Raw genomic sequence first — 15755 nt, 5'->3', positions numbered from 1 at the left:
ATAATAGGAAACTGATGTTTGAAATAAAACCGTACCACTTCTTAGTTTACTAAAATCCACTTTTGAAGTTCGTTTTTTTTCGCGGCATCTACGCTTTCGCAATTGCAGAGCGTAACTTGCCCTCGTCACGAGCTATATAAGTGTAATCACTGTGCTCATTGACACTTGAAAATTAAACCCAATAAAATGTAAACACTCAGACAATATTTCCACATATATTTCGGTTAACAGTTCCACCTTTTCCCCACCATAATGATTTAAAACTAGCCTTTTGTGTTATTGATGATGAAATTTGCAACCTGGTCCAAAAATTGAGGATCCAATTCATTGTCCAAAATAAACTGCCTGGCTACGTGCCAGGGATCTTGGGTGACATTGTATGGCAACTTCAGAGCATCTTTATCTTCGTCTAATTTCACGGAGAATACGTAGTCGTACTCTTTCCCTTGGTGTAGCTGTTTACCAGATGACACTTGCGTTCCACCGGAACCGCCAAGAACTTGCCCTACTTTCTCCCACTCATTTTTCGCACTTGACCACTGGTAGCAAAACGCCAAATCCACACCTTCTTTGACCATAATAGTTTGACCTTCACGTCTTCCCGGCTGCAAAAGCGCTTCGGGTCCGGGCAACTCTTCGATTTTCAGATCACCTATTGTTGTTTTACTCGGAATCGAAGAAGTCGCAACTTCGTCCGAGAAAGCTTTCAATTCATCTTCATGTGCAACTCGAGTCGGATCATTTGAAAACACTCTTATTGATGAGTCACTACAGCCTACTGCGAAATCTCCATTCGGCAAAACTGACAAGCACCAATTAGATTGTGCCGGCAGCACTAGCGATTGCACAGGATCATTAGCTTTGGGATCGTTGAGGTCCCAAATTTTAACAGACTTGTCCTCGCTGGCGGTAAAAAGAAGTCCGTTGAAATATTTAATTGAATAAATGAAGTTTGTATGTCCATACAACACTTGCAGACAATCTCCAGTGACTATGGACCATTTTCTGACAGTGGCATCGTTGGCACATGATACGAACTCTTGTTTCGAAATCACAGCAAGACCTCGGACACAGTCTGTATGTCCCACGAAAGTCTGCACACATTTTCCAGAGCTCCAAGCTTTGATAGTTTTGTCCGCACTGGCCGAGAGAATAGTTTCGGACTCTTTCGCGAGCTCCACATCCCAAACTGCTGCTTCGTGACCTGTGAATCACACAAAAAAATTTTCCAAATATCTTTGAATTAAGATTGTGAATGAGCGATTTAAAATTCAAACCAGCAAGTTGAACAAAAAAGCAAGTCAAACTCCTGATATATTAGCAGGAGGAAGTCAAGCAATTCGTCAACTTATTCTGCCTTGGTATCCCATATAAATGTATATTTTTCAGATTTGAAGCGCGAGAAAATTTACCATTCATGGTTTGCACACAGTTTCCCTGTAGCCACTGCTTCACAGACGAGTCCCAGCTGCCACTCACAATCATTCCTCTGCTTCCTCCTGACCTCAGTGCGCTGACATTGCCTGTGTGGCCTAACAACTGGTTCACCGGCTGTTTCTGGGAGAGAGAAAACAGTCTAATCGAGGCGTCCTGGCAGCCAGTAGCTACAAGAGTCTCTTCACAGTGTGCATGTGGAGCTATGAGGCAAATTGAGGAGACAAAGTTGCCATGCCCAGCGAATGCGAGTTCTAAACAATAACTCAACATCAGTCAAAAATGTAATCCGCTGAGACCATCATCTAGTGCAACTTATTCAACCTGAGCAAACAATTAAGCCTTTATTCATCTCAGCGACCGGTAAAACTGTTTCCTGTGCAAGTAGCCCAGATTTTTCCGATCATCGTCACTTTTGCAAAAAAAAAGAAAAGCTCAAACAAAGCTAAGCGACCTCGCACGATGGCTCAAACAGGTCAAATTATCCATGGCGAATCTGAACTACAGCAAGCTCTCGTTTGAGGTCAAAATCAAATTTTAACGCAACCATGATACAAGAAAAAACAACCCTAACAAAAACAAAAAAATCAAAAAATTATTCAAAATTCTTTCATTTTTTGCTTTTTATTCTCAGAATTGCGCCAAAAAACTTCAATAACTACTTTTGGAGTAATACTAAAAATTCCATGCTTAAATTAAAGTTTCGAGGCTTATCCTTCTACAATAAGCCTGCTCGCTCGCTTAATACGCTCAAAATTATACTAAAGCTCAGTAATTTCAACCGGTTTTTCGCGACATTGTGACAACTTTTTGAAATCTCTTCAATATCGTTCAAATCAAAACTAAAAGCGCTTCAATGTGATAAATCATTCCACTAACACGATAACTAATTTGGGTAAATTCTCTGGTAAAGACCACGCACAGGAAACGTATTCAAGTATATTACCTATTATTCTATCAAAATCAAATTAGAAAATAAAAAAGATACCCCGTAAACAAAAAAAAATATATCAAAAAATTATGGCACTACGTGCCACTTGTTAAAACAAAAAGACGCAAGATTGTTCTAATGGTACAAAAAAAAATCTGATTTATAATTGTTGTAGTAAAGATCTCTCAAGTGTACACTTTTTCTGCAAGCAAAAATAACTTAAATTTTCCAAGCAAAGCAATTGCTGCAATGGCACTTTTCTCGCTGCAAGGACATTTTTCTCAATTACAAAATTTAATCGGCCTTCTCGTTGCAAGCATACAAATTGCCGGCGTTTGTAATGCGTTCAAAAACTGTTTTCATTAAAAACTTCAAACTAACCAAACATTAGTTCGAACCGAACTAAGGAGACAAAATTTTTTCGTGCCATTTGCACTTTCGTTATAGAAGTATGAAACTTGCATTCAATTAGGCTAATGAGTTTGATATAGGCTTTAAAAACATATCAGGAAAATTCAATTTGTGAAACTTTTTCCTGAAAAACTCTTAGGTAAAAAAATGTCTTCACTTCATTCATAGACAGTTAAAAACAAGTTAATATAAAGAACACCCTAGATAAAACATGGATTTTTAAAAATCGCTATAATCTTTGTTCACACCTGGCATTGCGATATCTTGCATTTAGACAATTTTAGTACGGAGGCGAAGCGGAGCTTTCAATTTCTCAAATTTTTTGGAAGAATTGTTAAGAATTTTCAAACTTTTATTCCAAAAAATGGCGCTTAACAACTGGCTCAGTCTTCTATATTAGGGATAGCCGGTTGCTGTGCACACAATGTTCCGACACAATTCATAAAAAAAATTAGAAACGTTTTTTTTCTTAATTTTCTTCAACTTTTCGAGGGTGGTGTTATTGAAAAACTATACGATGGTGGAAAAAAACGAAAAATTAGGCATGATTGACAATATGTCTTGAAAAAAGAATAACAAACTAAAAACAACATATGTCTTGAATAACAAACAAGAAAAGAATAACCGACAACATATGTCTTGAAAAAAGAATAAGAAACTAAACAAAAAAAAAGAATAACAAACAGACTAAAATATTTTTAAATTTTTTGCAGGATCATTTTAAACTCTTTTAGAAAACTTTTTTGCCAAAAAAACAACGCTAAATGAATTATCCAATTCATAAAAAAACTAGAAACGTTTTTTTAGTTTTCTTCAACTTTTCGAGGGTGGTGTTATTGAAAAAATATACGATCGCGGAAAAAAATAAAAAATTAGGCATGATTGACAAAATATGTTTTGAAAAAAGAATAACAAACAAAACAAAAAAAAGAATAACAAACAAATTAAAATATTTTTAAAATTTTTTGCACGATCATTTTAAATTCTTTTAGAAAACGTTTTTTTGCCAAAAAAAAAACGCAAAATGAATTATCCAAAGGTAGTTTTCTTTATAGAAAACCTGCTTTGGATAATTAGGATAACTTCGAGGGTGGTGTTATTGAAAAACTATACGATCGCGGAAAAAAAAATTAAAAAATTAGGCATGATTGACAACATATGTCTTGAAAAAAGAATAACAAACTAAACAAAAAAAAAAGAAAACAAACAAATTAGAAAATTTTAAAAATTTTTTGCACGATCATTTTAAATTCTTTTAGAAAACAATTTTTGCCAAAAAAAACGCTAAATGAATTATCCAAAGCTAGTTTTCTTTATAGAAAACCTGCTTTGGATAATTAGGATAACTTCGAGGGTGGTGTTATTGAAAAACTATACGATCGCGGAAAAAAAAATAAAAAATTAGGCATGATTGACAACATATGTCTTGAAAAAAGAATAACAAACAAAACAAAAAAAGAATAACAAACAAATTAAAATATTTTAAAAATTTTTTGCACGATCATTTTAAATTCTTTTAGAAAACAATTTTTGCCAAAAAAAAACGCTAAATGAATTATCCAAAGCTAGTTTTCTTTATAGAAAACCTGCTTTGGATAATTAGGATAACTTCGAGGGTGGTGTTATTGAAAACTATACGATCGCGGAAAAAAATAAAAAATTAGGCATGATTGACAATATATGTCTTGAATAAAGAATAACAAACTAAACAAAAAAAAAGAATAACAAACAAATTAAAATTTTTAAAAAATTTTTTGTACGATCATTTTAAATTCTTTTAGAAAACAATTTTTGCCAAAAAAAAAACGCTAAATGAATTATTCAAAGTTAGTTTTCTTTATAGAAAACCTGCTTTGGATAATTAGAATAATTTCGAGGGTGGTGTTATTGAAAAACTATACGATCGCGGAAAAAAAAATTAGGCATGATTGACAACATATGTTTTGAAAAAAGAATAACAAACTAAACAAAAAAAAATAACAAACAAATTAAAACATTTTTAAAATTTTTTGCACGATCATTTTAAATTCTTTTAGAAAACCTTTTTTGCCAAACAAAACGCTAAATGAATTATCCACAGCTAGTTTTCTTTATAGAAAACTTGCTTTGGATAATTAGGATAATTTCGAGGGTGGTGTTATAGAAAAACTATACGATCGCGGTAAAAAAAATTAAAAATTAGGCATGATTGACAACATATGTTTTGAAAAAAGAATAACAAACTAAACAAAAAAAAGAATAAAAAACAAATTAAAATATTTTTTTAAAATTTTTTGCACGATCATTTTAAATTCTTTTAGAAAACCTTTTTTGCCAAAAAAAAACGCTAAATGAATTATCCAAAGCTAGTTTTCTTTATAGAAAAATGAAGTTTTATATCCTTAGTCTAAATATAAAAAAAATAAAATTTCTTTATAACGAAAATGATAAATCACTCCACCTATCACAATACTTATTTTTGTATATTAACTTGGTTGAAAAATAAATTAAGCCTGCTCGCTCAGCTTATTCGCTCGATATTAGACCGAAAATCAAAAACTTCAAAAAAGTTTTTTCTCGACACTGAAAATTTGCTCATATTCTTAATGTCATTTAAATTACGACTGAAAGGGCTTCGATATGATAAAACACTCGACCTATTCCAATGACCGGAACAATAACAATTTTCAATAGCCGGAACAAAAACTAAAAGATCGGCAAGTCATATCTTAAGAATTCATGCATTCCAGCTACGTAGTTTGAAAAATTGATGTTCAAACGCATTTATAAAATGGGTTTTTCAAATCATGATACGCATTTATCAAATCATGAAACACTGCTAACTACATGATTAAACAGAGAGCCTTTTTTGAAATTCAAACCATAGAGAACTAACTTCCTCTAAAATGTCGATAAGTTCAACTTTCGATATCAATTACGAAGTTAAAAATAACTCAAAAACTACTACTGTTTAGTATAAAAAACTTATTTTCTAATTATTTTGGCAAATTGGTCATCGACAAACAATTTTACCTTCATGAAAAAATGAGAAATATGCAAAACATAGCAAAAACTCAATTGAAAAACAAGCGAAAAACAAATTTTCAGTTTACTCGTGGAATTAATTAAGAAAACCAACTTCTTTGGCTCAGCTCATTGTTTGTTTCTCCAAACTGCTACTGTGCAGTCTCTTTCATTTCCTGGCCTTACGCGGCGAGTCTTAATCATCAGAAATTGCAGCGCAAACAGAATGCAGATAAAACAATAAAACTCCCAGGCATATTGACATGTGCCAAAACCAACTTCATTAAAACGCTAGGAAAGTAATATTGAAGTTCAAAGAGGCAAACGGTCCCATCATAAGGCTCTCTGAACTTTGCCAATGTCAAAAAAACCGATTAAAATAACACGAAAACTAAATAAGCTCCAGAAGCTGTTGGTCAAAGCTACTATTTTATGACATATGATACATTGTTTCAATTATTTAAAACGAAGCATTGAGAAACTCGGTTTCCTATTAAATTTAAATCATCTCATTTTTATAGAAAATTTACACATTTTTTTGATTTCAAAAAAATTTTAACGCAAATGTCTTCTATTATTAATTTAAATTTTACATCTTTTTATTTTCCATCACAGCCATACAAAACTACTTTAAAATGCAATTGGAACAATATAATTATTCTTAGATGTTTCAATGTGTTATGTATTTTAAGCTGCTTCTTATGACAATCTCCTCTCATTAACTAAAAAAATCTACTGCAAAAACAGACTTTTTTTTATATCATAAAATTTTGCCTGGTCGGAACATTCTGTGCAACTTGCAAAGCAACTGGCTATCCTGGTTAAAATTTCTAATTATTTGCCTTTTAACTGTCGCAATTAAAAACTGGAAGCCACATTTTCTTCCCGTTTTTGGAATTAGTTAAACTTCAATCATTTGATCATACTGCGGCAGTAAAATTTGATAAAATGGAACACATATTTGATTTTCCTAGAGGCTTTCCATAAAAAGGTCATATAGCTTCAAACTTGTCCATTCATTGTGATTTTATACACCAAGAAAACCTTCAAATTGCCAGAACTTAATTGCTCTGCGGATTTAGGGAGGTTTAAAAAGGGGTCACTAATAGAAGCATTCTCTATTTATCAGCTTTTAGTTGAAGTAACAGCTTACAAATATTCGAGCAATAAATGCTGTTATGGATTCATAAAAAAGGGTCGCTCTGGTTTAGAAAATAACTATCATGAGGACATTGCTCTTGGGTATCGAAATGTAGTCCAGCTTTTATCTCTGCCATACCAGACATTTATTAGTTCCATAGCAGACATTTATTTTTAGTAATAAAATTTCAGAACTAATTTGATTATATTAGAGAAAACTACAGTAAACTAGTTTTCAATCTAGTGATCCCAAATTCCAGTTTATTGTTAAGTTTTACCTGATACCAAACTTTAAGCACCTAACAAAATTCAAAACGTATATTTAATATTTTTCGTCAACAACGATGAATTTGGACAGACATTTTGTCAAAATTTGTCTCAGCAAGGCCTATACAAGAGCTCTTTTGATGAATTAAAGCGACCTCTTTGAAGCGTCTTGAGTCAAAGGCTGTTTTATAGCTGACTCGTTTTCGCTATCGCAAATCAACCATACCAATTAATACCAATCCGAAATTATCTAGCAACAAAGATCGATTTAAGTCAAAGTATCTGTTTTTGTTTTAACAAATCTACTAGTGATATCTTGTATTTGAAATAGAACCAATCCTTATCGACATTTTAGAGGAAGTTAGTTCTCTATGGTTTGAATTTCAAAAAAGGCTCTCTGTTTAATCACGTAGTTAGCAGTGTTTCATGATTCGCTTCTGATACCATTTTTGGCTACAATTAGGAACTAAATTAATCAATTGCCTCAAAAATTACTAAGATTAATCCTTTCCTTGCTTTGGTATGTAGACTAAGCATACATGCTCAACTAGTAAAATTAAATAACCTTTTTTGGTTAAAGAGAGGCAATTAATGTTTTGATACCAAATGAGCTCTATCCTCTCTTAATCGATAAATTAACAACCAATCAATGTAGCATCAATTTATGGCAGCTTTTACTATGAAAGTTGCCAAAAATTTCATTTGTGATTCCATTGCTTAATTTAAACAATAGGCCTTTAAATATTCAAAAACACTTACAATAATATCATTTTAAGCTACAAAGTTTTTGAATCAAGCGTATACGTTTCGAGCATTAGAGACCAGAAACTGGTAAAATTTGGCCTCAAATTTGAGCCTTTTTAATCCTTCACTCACGAGCTGTAATCGCAGCTAGCCCTCTCATACCACGGGGGGCTTAAAAGGCGTCCTTCTCGGCCACGGCTGTGAAATCTCAGCCAACTACCTAATAAAACTAATACATAGCAAAAACAACCTACCATTGATTCTTAACCTTTAATTGTTAAACTCAACTTGGTATGTGTGAAAGTTGGGTGGATTATTAGTGATGAGTAATTACACTTGTGCACACTAAGGGGAGCATTTCAACGTCTACACAGCAGTCGCCTGGACGGAAACAACGCAGTGCTAATCCCAGCGGGTGAAACCACGCATTTCTCATGTTTACACTCTTGTCATATTGTTCAACTTATTTGCTCACTTTATTACAATTTTATTTTTCACTATTTGACAATTAAATTACAAGTATCGATTCACAATTGACACTTGCCTATTAAGAGTACATTAATTATTCTTAACAACACAAATAAAAGTCCATTATTTATATGAACTCGGCGAGTCGTCTCAACTTGTCGTCCTCTTAAAAAAATTCTCAATTTCGATCGACCGCACAAAAAAAATTACTCCTAAATTCCGATTTCAAGAAGCAAACAGCTTCGGAACATTCCGTAAACTGAGAGTTGATTCTTCCGTTTCAGCAAGTGATTGCACAATGACGGAATCCTTATTTCTTTCTCAATTTCGAGGAAAAACAAAGCCTCGAGCCTGTTTATTCCTCTTAAAGTGCACCTTGAAATTCTGCCTCTTTCTGTCCCTGGTTCGAATGGGAGAGGGGGTCGGTGGCGATGATTCGGACTTGGATACCAAAAGTTGCTTCGATTTCGACATGCCCATCGGCTGTTACTGTGAGAGTCTTCAGTCATACACAGTCAAGTAAGTAAAGTACCTGTTGCTTATTGGCAACTAGAGACAGGTACCACTTCAATGGTGATTTTTAGTAAGTCATACGAGAAAAAAAACAATCAATTTTATTCAAAGTCAAATTCTCACTAAAAATATAACTTTGGACGACAATCGCAGAAATAAAACCGAAAAAAGACACTATCAAAATCACAAAAAAATTAAATATGAATCTAAGTTTTAGAAGTTTACTTCTTAATTGAAATATTGATCAACAACTTCTAAGAAGGTTTAACTGATCTTTAATATACTATATACATATAATGTATCAAACCGCAGCTGAGCTTGATTCTTTTTCAGATGCACAGTCTACCCGAAATCCCTACCCAGCATCGTCAAGAGACTCATAATTCAGAAGCTCCTCCAGATCCCAAACGAGCCCGGAACCTACGACTCGGAGTCTCGTCTCGTCGCCATAACTTGCAGAGACTGCTCTTTCGCCAGCATACCCTCTAACGCATTCGTCCAATTTCCAAACTTACGCGAAATAGACTTTTCGAGCGGGCAAATATTCCACGTATCGCCTGACGCTTTCAATGGACTGGATAACCTCAAAGATCTCGACCTAAGTTTCAACCGTTTGACTGATCTCCACAGCGATGCATTGATTTCCGTCAAAACTACGTTGGAGAGCTTGAAAATCAACAATAACAAGATCGACAAAATACCGCTCAACGATGTGCAAAACCTGAACCAAATTAATCATCTAAGCCAGCTTGAGTATCACAGCAACCCAATTTTCTGCTCCTGTCAATTGTTCTACATACACCAATTGATAAAACTTAAACAAATTTCCTCCGATTTCAACATCGAATCATGTTATCTGAATCCCAGCTTTCTAACTTTCAGTGAAGAACAAGAGTTTCTCGAATCGAATTGTCCATCACATTTCGAGCCAATAATAACCAACATAACAGAAATCGACTGCTCAACTGTCGCTGTGAGCTTCAAGTACGAACCCTTTGTCCACAACTTTTCCAGCCGGATAACTTACACAGTGGAAATTGAGACCGAACATCAGAGAGCTGAGAGGCACGAGGTAGCCGGACCACACTTCATATTACCAAATCTAGCCGCTAGAACAACGTACCAACTCAGCATCACTGCAGCTCAGGAGGGAAGTAGCGTCGACCGCAGCAAATACCGAAGGTTCCGTATCACTCAATTTGTACACACAGGTAGTGGAAAAATCGAGGAATGTGCTCCATTTCCAAGCACTTTGGGTCTTCAAGACCAGAAACAGTCGAATTTCATATACCACACTGGAATCATAAGTGCAGTGGCCATATCTTCCACCGTATTCATAGCAATGATCGCGGCAATTTTTGTTTATTTCTGCCGATCTTCGCGCAGTGTTCTTAACCCAGCTTCGCTATTCAAGCCCAGGGCTTGCTTCAATGAGTTCAACATCGCAGCCAATCAACAACCGGCACTAACATTCATGGCAAATCACGATTCGGTTTTGCATACTGGGAACGACAAATTCTGCAGCAGCGACGCACTTAGGCGACACATAATATCGAACCCTTGCATCAAAATTGTTCGACATGAGAACCTCGCATTCAACCGGGTGCTGAAAAGCGGAAAATTTGGAACAATGTATTGTGCCGAGGCATTTATGATCAAGGCCGAAGAGTACCACAGCAATGTAACAGTGATCGAATTCTCACAGCGAACGCTATGTGAGCGAACTGGATCTAAATTGATCAATTTTTGTCGCTTGAGTCATCCCAACATTCTGAGTGTCCTTGGAATCCAAGAAACAATGGGTCCCATTGCTTTGATCTTGGAGTACATTCCAGAATACATGGATCTAAGAATGTTCCTCAAACGCATGCAATTAAGGAGTCGCGTACCGGCTCACGAAGACCCTGTACAAGTTTTGTCGCTAGCAGTTGCTCAAGTAATCAGCGGTGTTTCGTATCTGTCACAGAACGGATTCATACACGGAGATATCAGTGCTCGATCATGTGTAGTGACTGGTAATTTCTGCATTAAAATCACATTCACAGGTGCGCAGGTTGACTTTTACCCCGAGGACTACTTGAGAACTGGATCCCGATGTCTTCCGCTACGTTGGATGGCATGGGAAGCCATTCAATTTGGATCCTACTCTTTGCAAAGCGATATTTGGAGTTTCGGGGTCCTAATTTACGAGATATTCACTTACGGAGACCGACCGTTCCGAGAAATGACAGATATGGAAGTCGCCTCACACGTGACTGAGAAAAGAGGATCGCTCAGCTCTTTCCCAAAACCCTTCATTTGCCCAGACGAGATCTGGAAAATAGCCGAAGACTGCTGGCGTCACGGACCAAACGAGCGAATCACAGCATGTGGAATCGAGAATCGACTTCTGCAGGAAGTTTGGAACATATACATTACAGAGAATGAAGACATGACACAATCTGAGTTCGAACAAACTTTCAAATCCGAGATGGTTCGGCGAATGAGCGAGAGCCGAGTTAACTTGAGTCAGACTGGATATTATTCACTTTCGGACGAGGAAGAAACGACAGCGGGAAGTACTCTAAATCAATGTAGTGGGTTTGAAAATACCACCACCCACGCTGAAGTGATTTTGCCTTCTGTGATCAACAACAATCTCTCTCAGCAAAACAATAAACTGTACTATCTTGAAGCTTCTGCTTAACAATTAACTAACAAGATGAGTCAAACCAATTTTTTATTCAGTTAGAAGTGATTGAACATCAAATGTTCATTTCGTACTAGCCATTTCTAAATTTCACTTCATTTTGTACTTCTTTAAACTTATTTAACTTCCATGCTCATTAATTTACAATAAATGCTTATCTTCATTCTTTTTTTATTCACTAGAAGCAGGTAAGGTGTAACAAGTACCAAGAGTATGCAGAAATTAAGAAAATTCAGCGAGTAAAATTATTAAAAATCGATTTAAAAAAGTCTATAATCCGATTTGCAAACAAAACAGCCATCAAAAACAAACAGTAGTATCAAAAAAAGGAATAAAACGGGCAGATTTGCATGTACTCAAAACAGAAAACGGTTAAACATAATTTACAATCTTATGTAACCTTTTAATGAAAGGTAATGAAAGGCGAGAAGAAGAAACACAATTTTTTGAAAGTTCTTATTTTATTACAACAAAATGGATACAATCCTTTCAAATTAGCCAACAGACGACTGAAAAAGAGCCAATGAACTCAAGTACACGAAAAAAACTGACGTGTTTTTTGAACAAATCTCAACTTTCAAATTTCTGGAACAAATTATGATTAGATAAATTGGATCAATAAGTAAACTTGTTATTTCCCTGGGAAATCTGAAAATTGGGAAAAAGCTATGGCTGTCTATATTCAAGTTTGAACAACGTTCATCGAGTGTTAATAATAAAAACGTATCTTAAGATGAGACTAGCCGACTGCTGTGTAAATGTTTGACCAAAGTTAACGTAACAAGAAATCACCCAAATCGTTATGCAAAAAAAATCACACCAAAAGCGATCACACATGAGTTCACAAGTAAAGAGAATGATATCTTCGAAAAAACGCTTTAAATCTAGAATGAGAATAAAATGACAAAGGTTTTCATTTCGGACAAAAATCCGACAAGTTGTAAAGAGGCGAATGAATTAAGGAGCACTGCAGTTGGAAAGCTGTGGGTGGTTTTCAATTAGTTCAAGACTCAGGTCAGAAAACGCTTGAATTTACACGGGTTCTGATTATTTAAAAAAGCGACATCCCAGGATCATGGTAACATCTCGTCTTGTTGCTAGGTTTTCAGGATGAGGTTCTTGAAAAGTCAGAAAGCGAGTCACCAGTTGTTGATTGCGAATCCGTGTTCGTCTCAGTGTTTGCTAACAAACGCTGGAGACCACATATTCATTTCGAAAACTATACTCTGGCGAATAACATCTGTGAAGCCGAAACGGATTGTTTGAAACTGGCAAATGAGTATTCAGAAGGTTAACGTTTAGCGCAGAGATTCAAATGCGATATAACTAACTGAACACGACTGACCTCTTCATTTCAGGATCAAGAAGATACGGAGGATCTCATTTTCAGCTACCATAATTACACTTTTTATGTGAAAAATCAACCAAAACAATTCATCAGCTGTCTTGGTTCACGTAGCTTGGAGCGCACTTGCTGCCAAGACATTGAACATTTGCTTAATGAAAACCGGGAGAACATCTCTAAGCTTAAATACGTTACCGGGATCAAAAACATTCACACCACAGAAGTACAAAACTTTCTTAATAACAAATCCAAGCTACTTGGTAGAATACCCCCAATTTCATCACCAAATGAAAGCAAACTAGACCGGAAAACTCGATGTACACTGTCACAATTGCGATCCAGATATTCAGTTCACTTCGCCAGCTACCACCACAGGCTTAACAATATACCCGACGTCTACCTAGGACCACACACCACCGACCATCAAGTTGAGTGCCGGGTACACCCAACCTCGCCTACCATCGAGAGCTTATGAGAATCACGAGGAAGCTGCCAAACATCCGCGGCTTATCACATAACCCCACCCACATAACGGGAGTTTTTCTCAATTCTCCCAACTAATTAAAACTGTCTAGTTCAACTGGGCATGGAGTTTCACTCGGTTCTCCGCAGGCCCAAAAAATGGCCCCTAGAACGGGTTTCATGGCCAAATCAGAACCTGCCTCTTGAGTGTGCTATACAGAGGGAAGGTGCCGAGACCAGCACAAAAACGCTTTCACTGGAAAAGGTGGTTCCCCTTCTACTCCGGTTTGTCCACTAGAGACCCTGGGGGAACTGCAGTGATAGATTGAACGAGACAAAACCGACATGACCAGACACGATCGCAATCGATATTTCCCTAACTATCTTTTCGATCCCTCAAACATAAACGATCTCTCTAATTCAATGAGAGGCTCAAAGCAGAGATCGATGTGGCTACAACAACAAAAACCAAATAACGCTACAACTGGCTGTAAACTGTCACTGGATTGCATAAAATGTTGAACATCCGTTCTGAAAACGCGTTAACTAGAGGATATCACAACGATAGGAGTTAATTTAATTTATGAATAGCTAGCTGATACTTGTTAGCTTCTAACTCATTCACGAAGAAATCTGCACTTCCGGACTGTATTCTTGAAACCATCAAAAAAGCTATGGCCATTGTCAGTAAGATGCCAATCAACCCTTAAATGAGAGATTTGACGCCTCAATCATATTCAAATTGCTATGATTTATGTCAATGTGTTTTTACATGTATTCTAATATTGGGTCTTGTTTTAACAACTTTCCTGCTTAGCTTTAGTACATGTGTATTTCAGATGTTCATTGTGTCTTCATACATTATTTGTGATATACTAAGTTTCAACAATATATCTTTTTTTATTTTGAGCTCAGAATCAGACTGGATAAATTTCAGACATAAAATAGCTTGATTTAAGTCGAAGGCAAAATTTGTCTAGAATCCCAACACACCGCACAAATATTCAATCTTTCTTCAGAATTCGGAGCAATAAATGCGCCGCGCGAGTTTAAAAGTCTTGACAAGTTACAAGACCAGCTACCTCGCGCTTCTTAGCTCCCAGGGCTGAGAAGTACGGGACTTAACTTAAATCCCAGCTCAAAAATGAAACTTGTACGGCCCGAACTTGTACGGCCCGAAAGAGATGTACGGCCCGGCGCGACACATTAGAGTTATTCACTACTATCAAGTTATAATTTTCATGTTTGTTGCAATTAGTCACGAATAAAAGTTGTTTGAGAAAAACATGTCTACAAAGGACAATTGAATGTTAAATAAGCATGGCAACAAAGAATTGCGAAGTGGTCCTTAACCCGACAATGCTTGAGCCGACACCCAATGAGTAGATTAAAAGTATGTCCCTCCCTCGAAACACATACAGATACACTTTTGAGAATTATTATCTCATACGACTCATTATTAGGGTACAAAGCCGATAAAAAATGAGCCAAAGCTACTAATCATAAAAAATGAAAAATGAGATATTCTAAATAATTGAGTTGTTAAAACTACAACCAACACAAAAAACGAATTTCGAATAGAAGAGGCGTTTAAAAAGCAGACAGTCAAAAAATGTCTGTAGGTCAGAGAAGTACAGATTTGGAGAAGACCACCAATTTAAGTCATCTTGTACACTAAGTGATTTACAGGTGGAAAAGTCTAGAACCCGTTGTTGCAATACTTTCGCTTATTGCAAGGGTAATAATAATCCTGAACTATTTTACAACATACTCCACACTTTGTTATTCCGAATTTTAAAGAGACGAAATATTACTGCTCGAGGTGGTTTTTCTCTTGCAAAACTTCGAACTTTTAAATAACCAATTTTGACAGACTATTCATATCATCTGATAGCTATTGAAGTCTTGAGACAATGTAAGATGATGCTAGCGTTTAACGCTCTTTCGGTGCTTGAAACAAATAATTTAACGTTAAAATTGATTTTTTATAAAAATATATGACAAGCGAAATGAACGCAACGGACATAATGGACGCAATCCAAATAAATAAGAATGCGCAATCCAAATAAATAAAAATGCGCAATCCAAATAAATAAGAATGCGCAATCCAAATAATTAAGAATATTAAAACGATTTTATTTGCAAAATCAAAAAATTCAATTATTAGATTCTTGTTTAACTTAGTTCTTTAATTTCTTTGGCCCGTTGGCATAGCATTTACTGTCATCGACCGTTTAATCTAGCGTAATTAAAAAGAAAATATCACTTTCTTAGTTTTAAAAAGTATGAAATATCAAAATAAAAACTCAAAACTTGAAAAGTTCGAGCAAAATTAGGATGGAGGTTAC

General features: G+C 35.6%; 2 protein-coding genes across 4 annotated transcripts in view; one reads left to right on the top strand and one right to left on the bottom strand.

Moving 5' to 3' along the window:
- The window catches only part of LOC134844272 (meiosis-specific nuclear structural protein 1-like), a 310596-nt gene that overhangs the window by 9344 nt on the left and 285497 nt on the right, over window positions 1–15755 (bottom strand). Inside the window, exons 3-4 of one of the 3 annotated variants that reach the window (XM_063860866.1) lie at window positions 1413–1688; window positions 269–1204 (exon numbers count right to left, since the gene is read on the bottom strand). The exons of the other annotated variants lie outside the window; for them this stretch is intronic. Coding sequence (XP_063716936.1) covers window positions 269–1204; window positions 1413–1688 — 1212 coding nt within the window. The remainder of the gene's footprint in view (window positions 1–268; window positions 1205–1412; window positions 1689–15755) is intronic. 3 annotated transcript variants of the gene reach the window in all.
- Window positions 6872–11763, top strand: LOC134844271 (putative neurotrophin receptor LTRK 1). Its single transcript, XM_063860865.1, has 3 exons — window positions 6872–7464; window positions 8281–8917; window positions 9245–11763. The coding sequence occupies exons 2-3, from the start codon at window positions 8697–8699 to the stop codon at window positions 11595–11597; spliced, it is 2574 nt and encodes an 857-aa protein (XP_063716935.1). The 5' UTR covers window positions 6872–7464; window positions 8281–8696; the 3' UTR covers window positions 11598–11763.

Source organism: Symsagittifera roscoffensis, chromosome 4 (assembly GCF_963678635.1).
Source record: "Symsagittifera roscoffensis chromosome 4, txSymRosc1.1, whole genome shotgun sequence".
NCBI classification, from domain to species: Eukaryota; Metazoa; Xenacoelomorpha; order Acoela; family Convolutidae; genus Symsagittifera; species Symsagittifera roscoffensis.
This window is presented reverse-complemented; position numbering and strand designations above follow the sequence as displayed.

What these genes read in the sequence shown, in the direction of transcription:
- LOC134844271 (XM_063860865.1), top strand. Translation starts at nt 8,697, where the DNA reads ATGACGGAATCCTTATTTCTTTCTCAATTTCGAGGAAAAACAAAGCCT. An exon ending in CTTCAGTCATACACAGTCAA is followed by an intron (nt 8,918 to 9,244) that starts GTAAGTAAAGTA and finishes ATTCTTTTTCAG; the next exon opens with ATGCACAGTCTACCCGAAAT.